This window comes from Ambystoma mexicanum, chromosome 1p, assembly GCF_040938575.1.
Source record: "Ambystoma mexicanum isolate Mex_15411 chromosome 1p, UKY_AmexF1_1, whole genome shotgun sequence".
In the NCBI taxonomy this organism is placed as follows: domain Eukaryota; kingdom Metazoa; phylum Chordata; class Amphibia; order Caudata; family Ambystomatidae; genus Ambystoma; species Ambystoma mexicanum.
This window is the reverse complement of record NC_090921.1, coordinates 225,064,381-225,083,080: the sequence shown is the minus strand read 5'-3', so window position 1 is coordinate 225,083,080 and position 18,700 is coordinate 225,064,381. Positions and strand designations below refer to the sequence as shown.

General features: G+C 46.5%; 1 protein-coding gene across 1 annotated transcript in view; it reads right to left on the bottom strand.

The window, feature by feature from the left end:
* GPC2 (glypican 2) overlaps positions 1-18,700 on the bottom strand; it is a 238,017-nt gene that overhangs the window by 68,095 nt on the left and 151,222 nt on the right. The window contains exon 5 of the mRNA XM_069646425.1: positions 4,798-4,963. Coding sequence (XP_069502526.1) covers positions 4,798-4,963 — 166 coding nt within the window. The remainder of the gene's footprint in view (positions 1-4,797; positions 4,964-18,700) is intronic.

Genomic DNA, 18,700 nt, shown 5'->3' with positions numbered 1-18,700 from the left:
CATGTGTTTTGACCTGATTTTGATTATGTGTTTGCAGTGTTTCCGAAGTCTGGCAAACTCTATAGGCATCTACTTTTTGTACGCTGACACACAGCACCTTGAGTGCAGTGTCACATAGAAATCCTTTAGATTTCTCATAAAGTTTAAATACCTTTTCTTGTGTGAACTATTGTTCCCAAGAATAGTAAAGTGAAATTGACTTTACTTACCTTTTCTCTTTGTAGGTCCAGCACACCCCATTTTATGTGGAGTGATGTGGGGTTACCTCGTAGCCCCTTAGCCTTCATTTCATGTAACATTTTGTATGTTACCCTCACTACTTTAAATGGCTCTGGTACTGCCACCCCAGGACCAGAGGCGAGTGGTCCGACAGGATCCTCGCTTTGTATTCTATTTGGATGGTCTCTACCACCACATCTGGTGTGGCAAAAAAATAATCAAGTCTTGTATGCAGTTGTTGCGGGGCTGAGTAATGCGAATACTGCTCCCCATTAGGATGTGTCAGCCTTCAAATATCTGCCAGCCCGAAGTCGTCGAGCAGCGTCTGCAATGCCCTGGCTGCTGGGGTGGGCCTATCAATCTTATCATCAGATCTGTCTACCCTGGGGTTCAGCACACAATCAAAATCCCCTCCCCAAATAACCGCCCCACCCACACATGCACCCAGGTTGGTACACAGAGTCCTAAAATATGCCGCGGTGTTTTGATTGGGGGCATACGTATTTACAATGCACACCTCTTTATTCTCCACCAGTGCCTTCAATATAACCATCCTCCCCTCTGTATCCACCACCTCTTGTGTAAATTGGAGCGGAACGTGCGGTGCCACCCAGACCAACACTCCCCTAGCGTAGGCAGAATACAGAGAACCCACTACAACACCTCTCCACTTCTTCCCCACCAGTTCCAACTTTTCCCGAGTCAGATGCGTCTCCTGCAACAGTGCAATATCAATCTTCTGTCGTTTCAAATACATCATGACCTTGTTCCTCTTTAAGTAACAATTGAGTCCCCTGACATTCCACGTTACGATCTTAAGATCCCCCATAGCTCATAAGTATCCTCCCCCCTTCCGTGCAGCCAATCCCACCTACCCATGCGATACAGATACAGCCCTCTAGCTTTTTCTTGTAGCCTCATGTACAAACTCGAACTCCCCATAACTATGTACACCCCAAACTCCCCACTTCCCTCCCCACCCTCTACCCATCCCTTCCCCAACACCACACTCCCCAACTGCAGCCCAGCTCCATCCATGGAATTTAGGCACCCCCACATCTAGCCTTGCAAGCACCGACCAATGCCCAGAGCTCATTAGGGTGAAGTCGCCCTAATGGCCACTTAACTAAGGTTACTAAGTGGGTGAAAGAGATCCGCTCTGCAAGGCTCCCCTAAAAACAGCAATAGTCACAGGGCTCATAATATATTGTTTAACAGCCTGACCTTCTCTGCCTAAGGCCGTTCAAATTACTATAATCAAGTCCCAGAGACCTATTCCGCGCCATCTTGTAGCGCCCTCTTCGTGCACTACTTATCTCCTCCATCTCCTCTTCCCCACCGAACGTCAGGCTCCTGGGGGCATCCCATGGCGTCGAGCCATCCCATGGCGTCCTCCGGAGTCTCAAAAAACAAAGTCATGTGTTTGTGAAAAACTTTCAATTTCGCCGGGTACAGCAGCATGTATTTATGGCCCGCCTCTCTCAATCTCCGCTTTACCGTCCCAAAGTTTATACAGCTGCGCTGCACAGTCAGGGTATAGTCCGGGTAGGCCGTTATGTTTGCCGCTCCTCGTGTAATCGTTCCACCCTTGCGGAAGTGTTCTAGTATCCTCTCCCGGTCCCGGTAATTAAGGATTTTGGCAATTACTGGCCTAGGTGGGTTTCCCGGCGGCGGCTTCCTTGTAAGAGCTATATGCGCACGTTCCACCACGAATCCCTGAGATAAGGCACCTCCGGGTATCTCCTGCAACAGCATAGATTCGATGAACTCTGTGGAATCGTGGCCCACGATGTGAATGTTATTCCGTCGGGCGCGTCCTTCCGCCTTCTCCGCCCTGTTCTCCAAGTTGCCCACTCTCTGCACTAGGGCATGCAATTCAGCCTTATGGGAGGCACAATCCGCGGTGTTCGGGCTCACCTCTTTCTCGAGGGTCTCAGTGCGCTCTGCCAGAGACCTGACGTCCTGTCGAAGTAAGTTCACCTCTTCCTGCACCTCACCGACCTTAAGGTCCAATGCCGTTTTCAGCTCAGTAACGGCAAGTTCAAGTTTAGCCTCCCAGGCCACCTTCAGATCCGCAATCGCAGCCAGGACCTCTTGGTTAGTGCCCGTCACAGGCATGCCGCCTGCAGGCGACTTATCCTTGCTCGTGGAACTTTCCGGACCATGGGACGTCTTGGCGAAGTCGTCCAATGTGGGCTGCTTCGCCTTCGGTCTCACGGTTCTATTAGACATGATACTGCAGCCATACAGGCCGATTCGCGTTAGTATCTCAACATAGGGGACCTGCGTTCCGCGCAAGTTACAAATGCGCACACAGTCCGCTCCTATCGCCCCAACCACCATGCGGCCTGCTCCTTCCTTTGTTCCGGTCGTTGGTCACAACCTTGTTCTATTCCTTCTTGAATAGATTTGAGTCCACCCCACAGTTAAATAAGTTAAATAAATAAAACCCTGTTTTTAGGGTTTGGTTTTACGATCTGGACCTAATCTTGGGTTTTCAGGTTGTTGCTAGTAGCTTTCATACAGTTGTGTTTTTCCTAATTTTTTGTGTTAACAATATCTATCTAAGGGCAATACCCTGTCAACTATTAGAAACTGCCCCTTTGTTTGCTAACCGGTCGTTGATCGGCCATTTTGTTTCGTCTTCCGTCTCTGGCGCTCCTTATGTTTTTCGCACAAAACTCCACCACCATTCCTCCCACGCCTTCCAAAAGTTCACCAAGCGCAGTCAGACCGTTCGCACACCAGCATGTGTGTTTTCAGCAGTCATAGGCATGTTGTTATGCACTATTTCGCCAGGATCATTTCAGGATCTCGGGAGCTCCTCCAGATCGCGGCCTTCTACATGGCCCTCGTAGCCACGCCCCTTGTGTACATATGTATTATGTATGATACTGTTATTTAGAGTGTAGCAAGAAACTGGATACTGAACATGATGGTAATTACTGTGTGTAATATTGTCTATGGGTCTACTCTTTAACTTGCACCTGGAGGTCTATATGTATTGTGTCTGACACCAGTTATGGGGCTTACATTTTAGGTTAAAGATTGAGTGAGGCATTAACTGGACAATTACAGGTTTGTATCCGCACTATGCTCTGCTATGTGTTATGTGTAACCTGTGTACTTATTTTTCCTCTCATAAATAGCTTTGTGTGACCTTATAAAGTGGATATTTTTCAGTATAGCAGTGTGGTGTATTCCTTTCTGATATCTATCTGGATTAACTGGAGCTCCCTGTTAGCCTTCTTCCTTCTTGAATGTAAGCTTTGCTGCTGTGCTGCACTAACCTTTGGAGAAGCTGGTATTTTATTATTGGTGTCAGATGATTACACAGTCCTCACCAAGGTTTCAGCAAAAATCTCCCGAACGGTCTTTAAGAACCAATGTGACACTGACAATGTGCTTGTAGTTATAGTGACAATGTATGTATGTGTTACGTAAAGGTCGCCACCACAAAGTCTTGTGGACCCCACCAGAAGAGATCCAGGCCCAGGTCAGATGATCACAGGACTGGGAATGGCTGAAGAGTGGAACACCAACCCACTAACCCCAAAGAGGAGGACCATCAGCAGGACAGGATTCTGAGGACAGGAGGAAAGCAACCGAGGTTGATGAATGCAGATGAGAATGCCCAGGAATCACAGTTGCAGAAGTCCTTTTCTGTGTCAGATTTGTGTCTGGCTAGACACCAGTTCTGAGCTCTGATTCGGTATTCAGAGCCTTATTATGGCAGGAGACTAGGATAGGCAAAATGTTGGAGCATCTCCTTCAGTCAACCCACAGCGAAGAAGGCGCAATAGTGAGGAAGCACTGTGATAACCCTCTAAGGCAAATCACAAGCAGTGACAGGAAAATAACAGGCAATGGCAGGAAAACAACAGAAAAATCAGAGACAGTGAGGATCAATGACTCGGGACAGGCAGCTTGATGGAGAGACGCTGCAATGCTTACTCGGGCTCTCCCTCAAACGAGTAAGACATTTGGCAGAGCAGCAGCCAAGCCACTCCAGTTTCAGCCAAGCAGCAATGACTTCCCACTTCTGTCAGGTGAGTATCATGACAACAAGAAGCTTCGGAGAAGCCCAGCCAGCTGCAGGCATGGAGGCTTCAGCGAAGATCCTCAGTAGGGAGAGCACTCTGTGATAAAACAAAAAGGTTCCACTCACAGAGGCTGAAAGACTGCAAAAGGGAGCCAAAGGATGCAGGGGATGGGCATGGCCAAGCAAGAGACCCTTTGCACATGCGCATGGACTTCTTTTTCAATTTCAATGTCAAGCAAAGAAGTTAATCCTCTCTGCACTGAGATCCCCCGCAGTATGGGGAAGGAGGAGTTGGACATGGGAAAATAAGATCAACATTTCAAAAACATTCTTCAAATCATAGATGCAGAATTGTCTAAACTTGGGCGCACTTTTGGACAAATATCTTTATTTCTACAAATTATAAAATCAAGCGCTAAAGGTTTTTTCAATGCTAGTTAAATCCATTGATCGCCAGCAGGTGGTTGTGAAGCTTCTAGGCTCGAGCACTCATCCTATATCATGGCCTCTTAGCATCAATGTCGCAGAGCACTCACCAATAAAGTTGTTCCATTCGATGTCCAGGTCAGCCAGGTTGGCTAGGCAGCCCTTCATGACATTCAGGCAGAAACCATTGCAGGGCTTGAGGCTGGGCATCCCCCGGCACAGGGGGCAATAAGTCATCCTCATGACTGCAAGCAAGCACTCAGCCGTGGGGTTAATCTGTAGATGGAACGAGCAGGAACAATCAGGACAATGAGTGTGCAGCATGATGCATCATCATGATCAATTACTCAAGAGAATGGAGGATAGAGTATTGCACCCACTACCATCAAGGAACACACTCCAGGACACAGAGAAAAGTGGAAGATGTGAAAGGACATTCCCTGCTCCGTCCCACACCCCAAGCCCGACAATAACACAGATACAGCAACAAAATAAAATCAAGATGACACACAAAATAGAGGCATGCATGCTAGTTCCATAGAATGGTACTATTTTTGGACACCTCTATTCTTTTTTCTTTTTCACTTTTTTTCATACTCAAATATGTACACCATATATATTTCTTTACTTCACTAAATTATTAATTTTCCGCTTTGGTTTTTTAGTTAAACAGGAGGGGGTGTTGCACGGCAAGAGACGGGGAAAATGTGAATTGAAGGAGACCCCTAGCCTAACCCAGTTAACTGGGAAAACCCGGATAAACAAAGTGGACTAGAAGAAGAAACACAGCCAATTTAGAGACTGCACTTAGAGACTGGTCTCCAGTATTAAGTGCGGCTTTAAAGATTTGTTAAATTTAATCATAACAACAGCGAAGAAAAGTTGAGTCTGTTGTCACAGATGGCTTTAATAATTCCACAAACACTGTTAAACACAGTGGGCCTCATTCTGGGTTTGGAGCTAACCATGGAGTAATTAGCTCCATGGTTGCCTCCGAAACCGTCCCAAATCCGGCATGGTGAATGGAGTAATTACCGGTCCATTCCAGGGTTGGAGGGACCGGTAATTCCCCATTCACCTTTTGCCCTTCCCCATTCCCATTTCTGCCCCATAGGGCTCAATGGGAATGGGGAAGGAGGTAATTACGACACCGTAAATTACGGTACCGTAATTACCTCCGAAGTACCTTTGCAGGTCCCTACTTAACTCCTGCTAAAAGCAGGAGGTAAGGAAGGACCCGCAAAGGGACCTCGGAATACGGAGGTAAGGGATTACCAGCATCGGCACCCTTACCGGTGCCAGTAATTCCTTACCTCCAACCTCGGAATGACCCCCAGTTTAAGTGTTTTTATTGAATTTTTCAAATGTATTTATTTATATTTATTTGTAACTTGCATGAACACGAGCCCGTGGGTATAGTAGTGCAAACATGACATACTCAACAAAAAACAGAAATCAGAGATACAGCATCAGATCCGGAATTAGGCCAGGTGTCAGTATAACAAAGTTGTTTTTAAGCAGTGTTTAAATTTAAGGAGGGACTGACACAGTCTCAGGTCTGGGGGAAGTGAATTCAAGCTCTTGGGGGCAGCATAGCTGAAAGAGCCCCGAGCCATGATATCCAGTTTAGCCCTAGGGACTTGCAAGAGGCCGACATTATTGGACCGCAGCGTCCTACGTGCCGGCAACCATGAGAGACGGATGGAAAGATATCCTGGGCTAGCGCCATAGCAGCACTTATGTGTGATGCAGAGGAGGTTGAAAGAAATTCTGCTAGCCATAGACAGCCAGTGCAATGCTCCCCTCGCTTCTGAAATGTGAGCCTGCTGACGTAGGCCTTCCACAACTCGAACAGTGTTGTTTTGAATAATCTGCAGGCGTATGATGTCTCCCTTATTTACGCCTGGTAGCAGACTAGAGGCATAATCCAGTTTGGCTCGAACAATTGCCTTGGCTATGGTAGCACAGTTTTTTCACAACCGGAACAGCCACAACTGCGCAAGTAGTTTTAAATCGTAGGAAGCAGACGAGACCAGGCTTTCATACTTAGTTCCTGGTCAATCAACATGCCCAATGTCTTTACTTTAGGGAGTGTGGTGATAAGACAGCCGGCAAACTCACGGTAGTCAGGACTCAGTTTCCTTGGCCGTGCCACTGTTCCCACTGTCAAATACCTGATCACTGGGTCTTTGTACTTGCAATATTTTGACAGAGGTGCCGGGTTGACGTGTTTCTAGGTTTGGTTCTCATAGGTGATGCAGTGGGAGAGACAGGTCACCTTCCAATCTCAGGAGATGATAATCAGAGGTGGTTGGGTACCCTCTTGCCACACCATGGGCTCGCCTTCCGATATTTCCGTAGCGTGAAGACAGTGCAAGCAATGTACCAGAAGGTAATCGTGGCACTGACAGGTATCCAAAGGAGCCAAGTAAGGACACCAGATGGCTGAGGGTCAGGGCCAAACCAGAGAGATAATATAGGGTGAGGAAGAAAGGAGGAGGTGAGCAAGGCAAGAGAAGAACCAAGGGTAAGGCCGCCAGTAGGTAAGAGGCAAGGAGCGGGCACAGGAGACCAGAGGTAAGGCACAAGGCAGGCACAAGGAACGGGGCGCAAATAATGACCAGGAAACAAGAAAAGAGTAGGTCCTGGATGGAACATTGAGACGCGCAGAGGGAAGGGCGCGACTGGCTTTTATTGCCCGATCGTGTTATGGTTGCCAAGGTGCCCGGGATGCTTCATGCGTGCATGGCATTCTACGCGCTGTATGCTGTGTCCTGCGTCTGCCCGTCCTTCAGCGCTGAGAGAAATCCATCCATTTCAGAAGGACCGCCTCTGTGACCGACAGCCGAAACCGCAGCTGTTTGTATATATGTATATTTGTTTATTATGTATTATGCATATATTATGTATTTATTATGTATGTGTGTATATGGGATACATTACTCACCGGAATCGTATTTCTGATGCTTGTATCTACTTAGATTCACATGCCTTGCATAGGGCGACATCTAGAGGAAGTTGCAGATTATTGCACTTGGCGTTTTCGAATTTCAAAAAAGGGGAAAGGGAGTGACTGTAATACTATCCCCAGTCTGATGTACCCTGTACCCAAGATCCCTCATGTGTCGAGGTCCCTCAGATTATTAGTTTCTGACAAGAGGGAGTGTAAGTAGTTTTTGAAGCCGACCAGCATGATGACTTGAGCCCCAGGGTAAAGCATAGTGCTAGATTTGCCTAGGTGAGGCACAACCACAATGGGAAGAGGAGGTAATGAAAGAACAAGGAAATCACACATATAAAAAGCCAACAGAAACGAGACAGAGTGAAAGGTGTTTGGGTGAGTTCAGGAGGTGTGGTGCTGGAATGGAGCCTATTAGGCAAGATTGTGTGCAATACCCTTTGGGAGACTGCAGCAACCTTGTCCTCCTGGCAATAGGTAACCCAACCTTTGGTATAAGTCTGTACTACACAGGTTGGTAGTGTGGCTGAGCAGCCAGGCTTACCTCAAGAGGGTCAATGTGAGCAGTCAGGTTTTTACACAGAGCCGTACAGTGACAAGTAGTCATATACATTCTTACACTCAAGGTTTCTTGATTAAACAATTATTAATTTATTTAACAGTCAGTTATACAAGCCTTCCTCAGAAGGGAGCAAAACATGTCAAATATACTTCAAAACACACTCTTAGATTCTCTAATCAGATGATACCCTTTGGGGATGGCACACAGACACTTCCTACCCCCTCAGGTGACTTAAATAGTTAGGACACTGTGGACATTGATTTATAACTGGTACATTTAGAGCAATACTGAGTTTGGTGCAAAGGTAAGATAGGGGAATAAAACAAAGGTTAACATATAATTCATAAACTGGTAAATACTTTTTTAACCCTCCAATGCAAAGTAAATTAACCTTTTCCTGGGGGAAACGTAAAGACACAAAGTCAGAGGTAAGAAGCGTCTCTCAGGGAGCCAGGACAGACAATGTTAGTTGAGCGAAGTCTATGGGAGCTGAAGATCTTCTTTGCAGGTAAGTAAAAGTCTTGCACAATTTTTTACCAAAAAGTTTGTAGAAATAAAATCACATGAAGGGCCACAAGCTGGGAGGCTTGTGAGGGGCAATGCAGCAAGCAACTCTGCAAGGTTAACCAAGACAAGTCTCAACTGAGAACAAGTAAGGCTACACCACAAGAGGTAAGTCCTCTTAAACTTTACAGTACCTTTGGTTAGAAGAAATGGTTCCAGCTGGCTTCTGTTACTGTGTAACTCTGCAGATCCTGTTGTCCCTGGGCCTCAGTCATGGGGACAAGAGGGAGGACGTCTGCGGACTCCTGCACTACAACTTGAAGGTCAGCGGCAGCAATGGGCGAACTTCGATTCAGCAGCACTTCGCGGTTTCAGCTCCTTGCGTCTATAGCAAATAGCACCACCGCGGTCTTATGGATACCACTCTGGACTTTCCTCGAATCTGGGGTCCAGCACTCTGTTGAGGTGGCTCAAGCTTGGTCAGTCCTGCTTCAAGGGAATCCGGGGGAACTTCCTGAAACACGGGTACAACTTACAAGCGATGCACTCGGTTTGGTGTTCCACTCCCTGGCACTTCAGTCCCTGCAGCAGCAATGGAAGTACAGCCAGCTACGAAAGGATGTCCAAACAAGTCCACTTTGGGGTTGATTGGTCCCACCAACCCAAGGGGAGAAGTCGTCCTTGCAGGGCTTTTCTAGACGAAACGAATTTGGAGCTTCAGCACAGCAGCAGGGCTTAACCGGGCAAACTAATGGTCCAGGAGTTGCAGCAGGCGTCTCTTCCAAGTTCTTCTTCGGATTCCTTCATCCAGTGGTCGACTCTGCCTTCCAAGCCAAAAAGCCTCACCTTTTATGCAGGTTTCTCCCATTAATTCCAGCCTAGCTGTCAATCAAACAGCAGGGTGGCTGTCCTCCAAGGACAGCTAGCTGGCCAATCACCTATGGGTGCATACCTGTAACCATGGGGATTAAGCACAGGGAGTTTTGGGCACCTCCCTCACTTCCTGTCCCTGCCAGACACACTGGAGCCAGATGCGGGCTTCACCAGTGAATCCCGCCAAAGACAAACAAAGGGACCAAACCTGGACTGGCGCGCACAGTAAATCTCAAGAAGGACCTTTCCAACAAGAAATGGCTAAAAAAGAAGACCTGGGCCATTTTGAAAAAATGGGCTGCCATGGGTGTCTTACTACAGCTGTAATTAGCCCGTGTGTCCTGTGAATACACCATTGTGTGGATATTCAGGATCCTCACTTCCACTGTAGCTGTTGCGTGAGTATAGTGCTTACCTCCTTTGATTCAGTCCCTAAAAAACAATTTGAGTGCCCCCAGGCCCTAGATCCCCCTGCCGCGCTCTCCGCTCCCTCCGCGCAGCCGCTTCCTGGTTCCCCTTCCTCCCGCCTCCCGCACCGCCCCCACCCGCCCTGATTGGCCCATGTGTCTGTGTCCTGTGAATACACCGTTGTGTAGATATTCAGGATCCCCACTTCCACTGTAGCTGTTGCGTGAGTATAGTGCTTACCTGCTTTGATTCAGTCCCTAAAAAACAATTTGAGTGCCCCCAGGCCCCAGATCGCCCTGCAGCGCTCCCAGCTCCCTCCCCGCACCCGCTTCCTGGTTCCCATTCCTCCCGCCTCCCTTTGTTTCAGTCCCTAAAAACCAATTTGAGTGCCCCCAGGCCCTAGATCCCCTTGCCGCAGTCCCCGCTCCCTCCCTCCCCGCACCCGCTTCCTGGTTCCCCTTCCTTCCGCCTCCCTTTGATTCAGTCCCTAAAAACCAATTTGAGTGCCCCCAGGCCCTAGGTCCCCTTGCCGCAGTCCCCGCTCCCTCCCTGCACCCGCTTCCTGGTTCCCCTTCCTTCCGCCTCCCTTCGATTCAGTCCGTAAAAACCAATTTGAGTGCCCCCAGGCCCTAGGTCCCCTTGCAGCGCTCCCTGCTCCCTCACCGCACCCGCTTCCTGGTTTCCCTTCCTCCCGCCTCCCTTTCATTCAGTCCCTAAAAACCAATTTGAGTGCCCACAGGCCCTAAATCCCCTTGCCGCACTCCCTGCTCCCTCCCCGCACCCGCTTCCTGGTTCCCCTTCCTCCCGCCTCCTGCACCGCCCCCACCCGCCATGATTGGCCCGTGTGTCCGTGTCCTGTGAATACACCGTCGTGTAGATATTCAGGATCTCCACTTCCACTGCAGTTGTTGCGTGAGTATAGTGCTTACCTCCTTTGATTCAGTCCCTAAAAACCAATTTGAGTGCCCCCAAGCCCTGGATCCCCTTGCTGCGCTCCCTCCGCGCACCCGCTTCCTAGTTCCCCTTCCTCCCGCACCGCCCCCACCCGCCCTGATTGGCCTGTGTGTCCGTGTCCTGTGAATACACTGTCGTGTAGATATTCAGGATCCTCACTTCCACTGCAGCTGTTGCGTGAGTATAGTGCTTACCTCCTTTGATTCAGTCCCTAAAAAACAATTTGAGTGCCCCCAGGCCCTAGATCCCCTTGCCACGCTCCCCGCTCCCTCCGCGCACCCGCTTCCTGGTTCCCCTTCCTCCCGCACCGCCCCCACCCGGCCTGATTGGCCCGTGTGTCCGTGTCCTGTGAATACACCGTTGTGTAGATATTCAGGATCCCCACTTCCACTGTAGCTGTTGCGTGAGTATAGTGCTTACCTCCTTTGATGCAGTCCCTAAAAACCAATTTGAGTGCCCCCAGGCCCCAGATCCCCTTGCAGCGCTCCCCGCTCCCTTCCCTCACCCGCTTCCTGGTTCCCCTTCCTCCGCCTCCCTTTGATTCAGTCCCTAAAGACCAATTTGAGTGCCCCCAGGCCCCAGATCCCCTTGCAGCGCTCCCCGCTCCCTCCCCGCACCCGCTTCCTGGTTCCCCTTCCTCCCGCCTCCCTTTGATTCAGTCCCTAAAAACCCATTTGAGTGCCCCCAGGCCCTGGATCCCCTTGCCGCGGTCCCCGCTCCCTCCCTGGACCCGCTTCCTGGTTCCCCTTCCTTCCGCCTCCCTTTGATTCAGTCCCTAAAAACCAATTTGAGTGCCCCCAGGCCCTAGATCCCCTTGCCGCGCTCCCTCCCCGCACCCACTTCCTGGTTCCCCTTCCTCCCGCCTCCTTTTGATTCAGTCCCTAAAAACCAATTTGAGTGCCCACAGCCCCTAAATCCCCTTGCCGCGCTCCCCGCTCCCTCCCTGCACCCGCTTCTTGGTTCCCCTTCCTCCCGCCTCCCTTTGATTCAGTCCCTAAAAACCAATTTGAGTGCCCCCAGGCCCTAGATCCCCTTGCTGCGGTCACTGCTCCCGCCTCGCACCCGCTTCCTGGTTCCCCTTCCTTCTGCCCCCCTTTGATTCAGTCCCTAAAAACCAATTTGAGTGCCCCCAGGCCCTAGATCCCCTTGCAGCGCTCCCTGTTCCCTCCATGCACCCGCTTCCTGGTTTCCCTTCCTCCCGCCTCCCTTTGATTTAGTCCCTAAAAACCAATTTGAGTGCCCACAGGCCCTAAATCCCCTTGCCGCGCTCCCTGCTCCCTCCCCGCACCCGCTTCCTGGTTCCCCTTCCTCCCGCCTCCCGCACCGCCCCCACCTGCCCTGATTGGCCCGTGTGTCCGTGTCCTGTGAATACACCGTCATGTAGATATTCAGGATCTCCACTTCCACTGCAGCTGTAGCGTGAGTATAGTGCTTACCTCCTTTGATCCTTTGATTCAGGAGAAGCAAGAAGCCAACAATAAGTAAGTGTGGCAAGGGCGGGGACAGAAGCAATTATTTCACGCCATACTACCCTACCAGTCAACCGTAGAAGCCAAACTATTGTAAAAATCTTCATACTGTGGTGGCATTGCACTTAAAAAGCCCGCCTAATAGCATTGCTGTGATAGTGTTGCATCGAGAAAGTGTGCCTAAACAGCATATCTGTGGTATAGCTGCATCTAGAAAGGGGGAATTTACCGTTGATTTTAGAAGTGTGCCTAATAACGTGCCTTGTTTGAATTGAGAAGCGTCCCTAAGATCCTTGCTGTGCAAAATTGATTTTAATTGCCTAATATCCTCTCTGTGTGCAAAGTTGAACTTAGAAGTGTGCCTAATATCCTCTCTGTACAAAGTTGAATTTAGAAGTGTGCCTAATATCCTCTCTGTGCAAAGTTGAATTTTGAAGTGTGCCTAATATCCTCTCTGTGCAAAGTTGAATTTAGAAGTGTGCCTAATAGCGTGCCCTGGTTGACTTTAGAAGTGTGCCCAATAGCGTGCCCTGGTTGAATGTAGAAGTGTGCCTAATATCCTCTCTGTGCAAAGCTGAATTTAGAAGTGTGCCTAATATCCTCCTGTGCAAAGTTGAATTTAGAAGTGTGCCTAATAGCGTGCCCTGGTTGAATTTAGAAGTGTTCCTAATATCCTCTCTGCGCAAAGTTGACCTTAGAAGTATGACTAATATCCTCTCTGTGCAAAATTTAATTTAGAAGTGTGCCTAATAGCGTGCCTTGGTTGAATTGAGAAGTGTGCCTATTAGCGGGCCTTGATTGAATTTAGAAGCGTCCCTAAGATCCTTACTGTGCAAAATTTAACTTAATTGCCTAATATCATCCCTGTGCAAAGTTGAATTTGGTTGCCTAAGATCCTCTCTGTGCAAAGTTGAATTTATAAGTCTGCCTAATAGCATGCCCTGGTTGAATTGAGAAGTGTGCCTAATATCCGCTCTATGCAAAGTTGATTTTAGAAGTGCGTCTATTAGCGTTACTTGATTGAATTTAGAAGTGTGCCTAATAGCGTGCCCTGGTTGAAATTAGAAGTGTGCCTAATATCATCGCTGTGCAAAGCTGAATTTAGAAGTGTGCCTAATATCCTCTCTGTGCAAAGTTGAATTTAGAAGTGTACCTAATCGCGTGCCTTGCCTGAATTTAGTAATGTGCCTAATAACGTGCTTTGCTTGAATTTAGAAGTGTGCCTAATATCCTATCTGTGCAAAGTTGAATTTAAAAGTGTTCTAATAACGTGCCCTGGTTGACTTTAGAAGTGTGCCTATTAGCGCGCCTTGGTTGAATTTAGAAGTGTGCCTAATAACGTGCCTTGCTTGAATTTAGAAGTGTGCCTAATATCCTATCTGAGCAAAAATTGAATTTAGAAGTGTGCCTAATAACGTGCCCTGGTTGACTTTAAAAGGGTGCCTATTAGCATGCCTTGATGGAATTTAGGAGTGTCCCTAAGATCCTTACTGTGCAAAATTGAATTTAACTGCCTAATATCATCCCTGTACAAAGTTGAATTTGGTTGCCTAATATCCTCTCTGTGCAAAGTTGAATTTGGTTGCCTAATATCCTCTCTGGGCAAAGTTGAGTTTAGAAGTGTGCCTAATAACGTGCCCTGGTTGACTTTAGAAGTGTGCCTATCAGCGTACCTTGGTTGAATTTGGAAGCGTCCCTAAGATCCTCTCTGTGCAAAGTTGAATTTAGAAGTGTGCCTAATATCCTCTCTATGCAAAGTTGAATTTAGAAGTGCACCTTTTACCGTGCCTTGGTTGAATTTAGAAGTGTGCCTAATAGCGTGCCCTGGTTGAATTTAGAAGTGTGTCTAATATCCTCTCTGTGCAAAGTTGAATTTAGAAGTGTGCCAAATATCCTCTCTGCGCAAAGTTGAATTTAGAAGTGTGCCTAATATCCTCTCTATGCAAAGTTGAATTTAGAAGTATGCCTAATATCCTCTCTATGCAAAGTTGAATTTAGAAGTGCACCTATTAGCGTGCCCTGGTTGAATTTATAGTGTGCCTAAATGTCCTCTCTGTGCAAAGTTGAATTTACAAGTATGCCTAATATCTTCCTGTGCAAAGTTGAATTTAGAAGTGTGCCTAACAGCATGCCCTGGTTGAATTTAGAAGTGTGCCTAATAGCGTGCCCTGGTTGAATTTAGAAGTGTGCCTAATAGTGTGCCCTGGTTGACTTTAGAAGTGCGCCTAATAGCGTGCCCTGGTTGAATTTAGAAGTGCGCCTAATAGCGTGCCCATGTTGAATTTAGAAGTGTGCCTAATAGCGTGCCCTGGTTGAATTTAGAAGTGTGCCTAATATCCTCCTGTGCAAAGTTGAATTTAGAAGTGTGCCTAATAGCGTGCCCTGGTTGAATTTAGAAGTGTGCCTAATATCCTCTCTGCGCAAAGTTGACCTTAGAGGTATGCCTAATATCCTCTCTGTGCAAAATTGAATTTAGAAGTGTGCCTAATAGCGTGCCTTTGTTGAATTGAGAAGTGTGCCTATTAGCGGGCCTCGATTGAATTTAGAAACGTCCCTAAGATCCTTACTGTGCAAAATTGAACTTAATTGCCTAATATCATCCCTGTGCAAAGTTGAATTTGGTTGCCTAATATCCTCTCTGTGCAAAGTTGAATTTATAAGTGTGCCTAATAGCATGCCCTGGTTGAATTTAGAAGTGTGCCTAATAGTGTGCCCTGGTTGACTTTAGAAGTGCGCCTAAAAGCGTGCCCTGGTTGAATTTAGAAGTGCGCCTAATAGCGGGCCCTTGTTGAATTTAGAAGTGTGCCTAATAGCGTGCGCTGGTTGAATGTAGAAGTGCGCTTAATATCCTCTCTGTGCAAAGTTGAATTTAGAAGTGTGCCTAATATCCTCCTGTGCAAAGGTGAATTTAGAAGTGTGCCTAATAGCGTGCCCTGGTTGAATTTAGAAGTGTGCCTAATATCCTCTGTGCGCAAAGTTGACCTTAGAAGTATGCCTAATATCCTCTCTGTGCAAAATTGAATTTAGAAGTGTGCCTAATAGCGTGCCTTGGTTGAATTGAGAAGTGTGCCTATTAGCGGGCCTTGATTGAATTTAGAAGCGTCCCTAAGATCCTTACTGTGCAAAATTGAACTTAATTGCCTAATATCATGCCTGTGCAAACTTGAATTTGGTTGCCTAATATCCTCTCTGTGCAAAGTTGAATTTATAAGTGTGCCTAATATCGTGCCCTGGTTGAATTTAGAAGTGTGCCTAATATCCTCTCTATGCAAAGTTGATTTTAGAAGTGCGCCTATTAGCGTGCCTTGATTGAATTTAGAAGTGTGCCTAATAGCGTGCCCTGGTTGAAATTAGAAGTGTGCCTAATATCATCGCTGTGCAAAGCTGAATTTAGAAGTGTGCCTAATAACGTGCCTTGCCTGAATTTAGTAATGTGCCTAATAACATGCATTGCTTGAATTTAGAAGTGTGCCTAATATCTTATCCGTGCAAAGTCGAATTTAGAAGTGTGCCTAATAACGTGCCCTGGTTGACTTTAGAAGTGTGCCTATCAGCGCGCCTTGGTTGAATTTAGAAGTGTGACTAATAACGTGCCTTGCTTGAATTTAGAAGTGTGCTTAATATCCTATCTGAGCAAAAATTGAATTTAGAAGTGTGCCTAATAACGTGTCCTGGTTGACTTTAGAAGTGTGCCTATTAGCATGCCTTGATTGAATTTAGAAGCATCCCTAAGATCCTCGCTGTGCAAAATTGAATTTAACTGCCTAATATCATCCCTGTACAAAGTTGAATTTGGTTACCTAATATCCTCTCTGTGTAAAGTTGAATTTGGTTGCCTAATATCCTCTCTGGGCAAAGTTGAGTTTAGAAGTGTGCCTAATAACGTGCCCTGGTTGACTTTAGAAGTGTGCCTATCAGCGTGCCTTGATTGAATTTAGAAGCGTCCCTAAGATCCTCTTTGTGCAAAGTTGAATTTAGAAGTGTGCCTAATATCCTCTCTATGCAAAGTGAATTTAGAAGTGCACCTTTTAGAGTGCCTGGGTTGAATTTAGAAGTGTGCCTAATAGAGTGCCCTGGTTGAATTTAGAAGTGTGTCTAATATCCTCTCTGTGCAAAGTTGAATTTAGAAGTGTGCCTAATATCCTCTCTGTGCAAAGTTGAATTTAGAGGTGTGCCTAATATCCTCTCTGTGCAAAGTTGAATTTAGAAGTATGCCTAATATCCTCTCTATGCAAAGTTGAATTTAGAAGTGCACCTATTAGCGTGCCCTGGTTGAATTTAGAAGTGTGCTTAAATGTCCTCTCGGTGCAAAGTTGAATTTACAAGTATGCCTAATATCCTCCTGTGCAAAGTTGAATTTAGAAGTGTTCCTAATATCCTCTCTGCGCAAAGTTGACCTTAGAAGTATGACTAATATCCTCTCTGTGCAAAATTTAATTTAGAAGTGTGCCTAATAGCGTGCCTTGGTTGAATTGAGAAGTGTGCCTATTAGCGGGCCTTGATTGAATTTAGAAGCGTCCCTAAGATCCTTACTGTGCAAAATTTAACTTAATTGCCTAATATCATCCCTGTGCAAAGTTGAATTTGGTTGCCTAAGATCCTCTCTGTGCAAAGTTGAATTTATAAGTCTGCCTAATAGCATGCCCTGGTTGAATTGAGAAGTGTGCCTAATATCCGCTCTATGCAAAGTTGATTTTAGAAGTGCGTCTATTAGCGTTACTTGATTGAATTTAGAAGTGTGCCTAATAGCGTGCCCTGGTTGAAATTAGAAGTGTGCCTAATATCATCGCTGTGCAAAGCTGAATTTAGAAGTGTGCCTAATATCCTCTCTGTGCAAAGTTGAATTTAGAAGTGTACCTAATCGCGTGCCTTGCCTGAATTTAGTAATGTGCCTAATAACGTGCTTTGCTTGAATTTAGAAGTGTGCCTAATATCCTATCTGTGCAAAGTTGAATTTAAAAGTGTTCTAATAACGTGCCCTGGTTGACTTTAGAAGTGTGCCTATTAGCGCGCCTTGGTTGAATTTAGAAGTGTGCCTAATAACGTGCCTTGCTTGAATTTAGAAGTGTGCCTAATATCCTATCTGAGCAAAAATTGAATTTAGAAGTGTGCCTAATAACGTGCCCTGGTTGACTTTAAAAGGGTGCCTATTAGCATGCCTTGATGGAATTTAGGAGTGTCCCTAAGATCCTTACTGTGCAAAATTGAATTTAACTGCCTAATATCATCCCTGTACAAAGTTGAATTTGGTTGCCTAATATCCTCTCTGTGCAAAGTTGAATTTGGTTGCCTAATATCCTCTCTGGGCAAAGTTGAGTTTAGAAGTGTGCCTAATAACGTGCCCTGGTTGACTTTAGAAGTGTGCCTATCAGCGTACCTTGGTTGAATTTGGAAGCGTCCCTAAGATCCTCTCTGTGCAAAGTTGAATTTAGAAGTGTGCCTAATATCCTCTCTATGCAAAGTTGAATTTAGAAGTGCACCTTTTACCGTGCCTTGGTTGAATTTAGAAGTGTGCCTAATAGCGTGCCCTGGTTGAATTTAGAAGTGTGTCTAATATCCTCTCTGTGCAAAGTTGAATTTAGAAGTGTGCCAAATATCCTCTCTGCGCAAAGTTGAATTTAGAAGTGTGCCTAATATCCTCTCTATGCAAAGTTGAATTTAGAAGTATGCCTAATATCCTCTCTATGCAAAGTTGAATTTAGAAGTGCACCTATTAGCGTGCCCTGGTTGAATTTATAGTGTGCCTAAATGTCCTCTCTGTGCAAAGTTGAATTTACAAGTATGCCTAATATCTTCCTGTGCAAAGTTGAATTTAGAAGTGTGCCTAACAGCATGCCCTGGTTGAATTTAGAAGTGTGCCTAATAGCGTGCCCTGGTTGAATTTAGAAGTGTGCCTAATAGTGTGCCCTGGTTGACTTTAGAAGTGCGCCTAATAGCGTGCCCTGGTTGAATTTAGAAGTGCGCCTAATAGCGTGCCCATGTTGAATTTAGAAGTGTGCCTAATAGCGTGCCCTGGTTGAATTTAGAAGTGTGCCTAATATCCTCCTGTGCAAAGTTGAATTTAGAAGTGTGCCTAATAGCGTGCCCTGGTTGAATTTAGAAGTGTGCCTAATATCCTCTCTGCGCAAAGTTGACCTTAGAGGTATGCCTAATATCCTCTCTGTGCAAAATTGAATTTAGAAGTGTGCCTAATAGCGTGCCTTTGTTGAATTGAGAAGTGTGCCTATTAGCGGGCCTCGATTGAATTTAGAAACGTCCCTAAGATCCTTACTGTGCAAAATTGA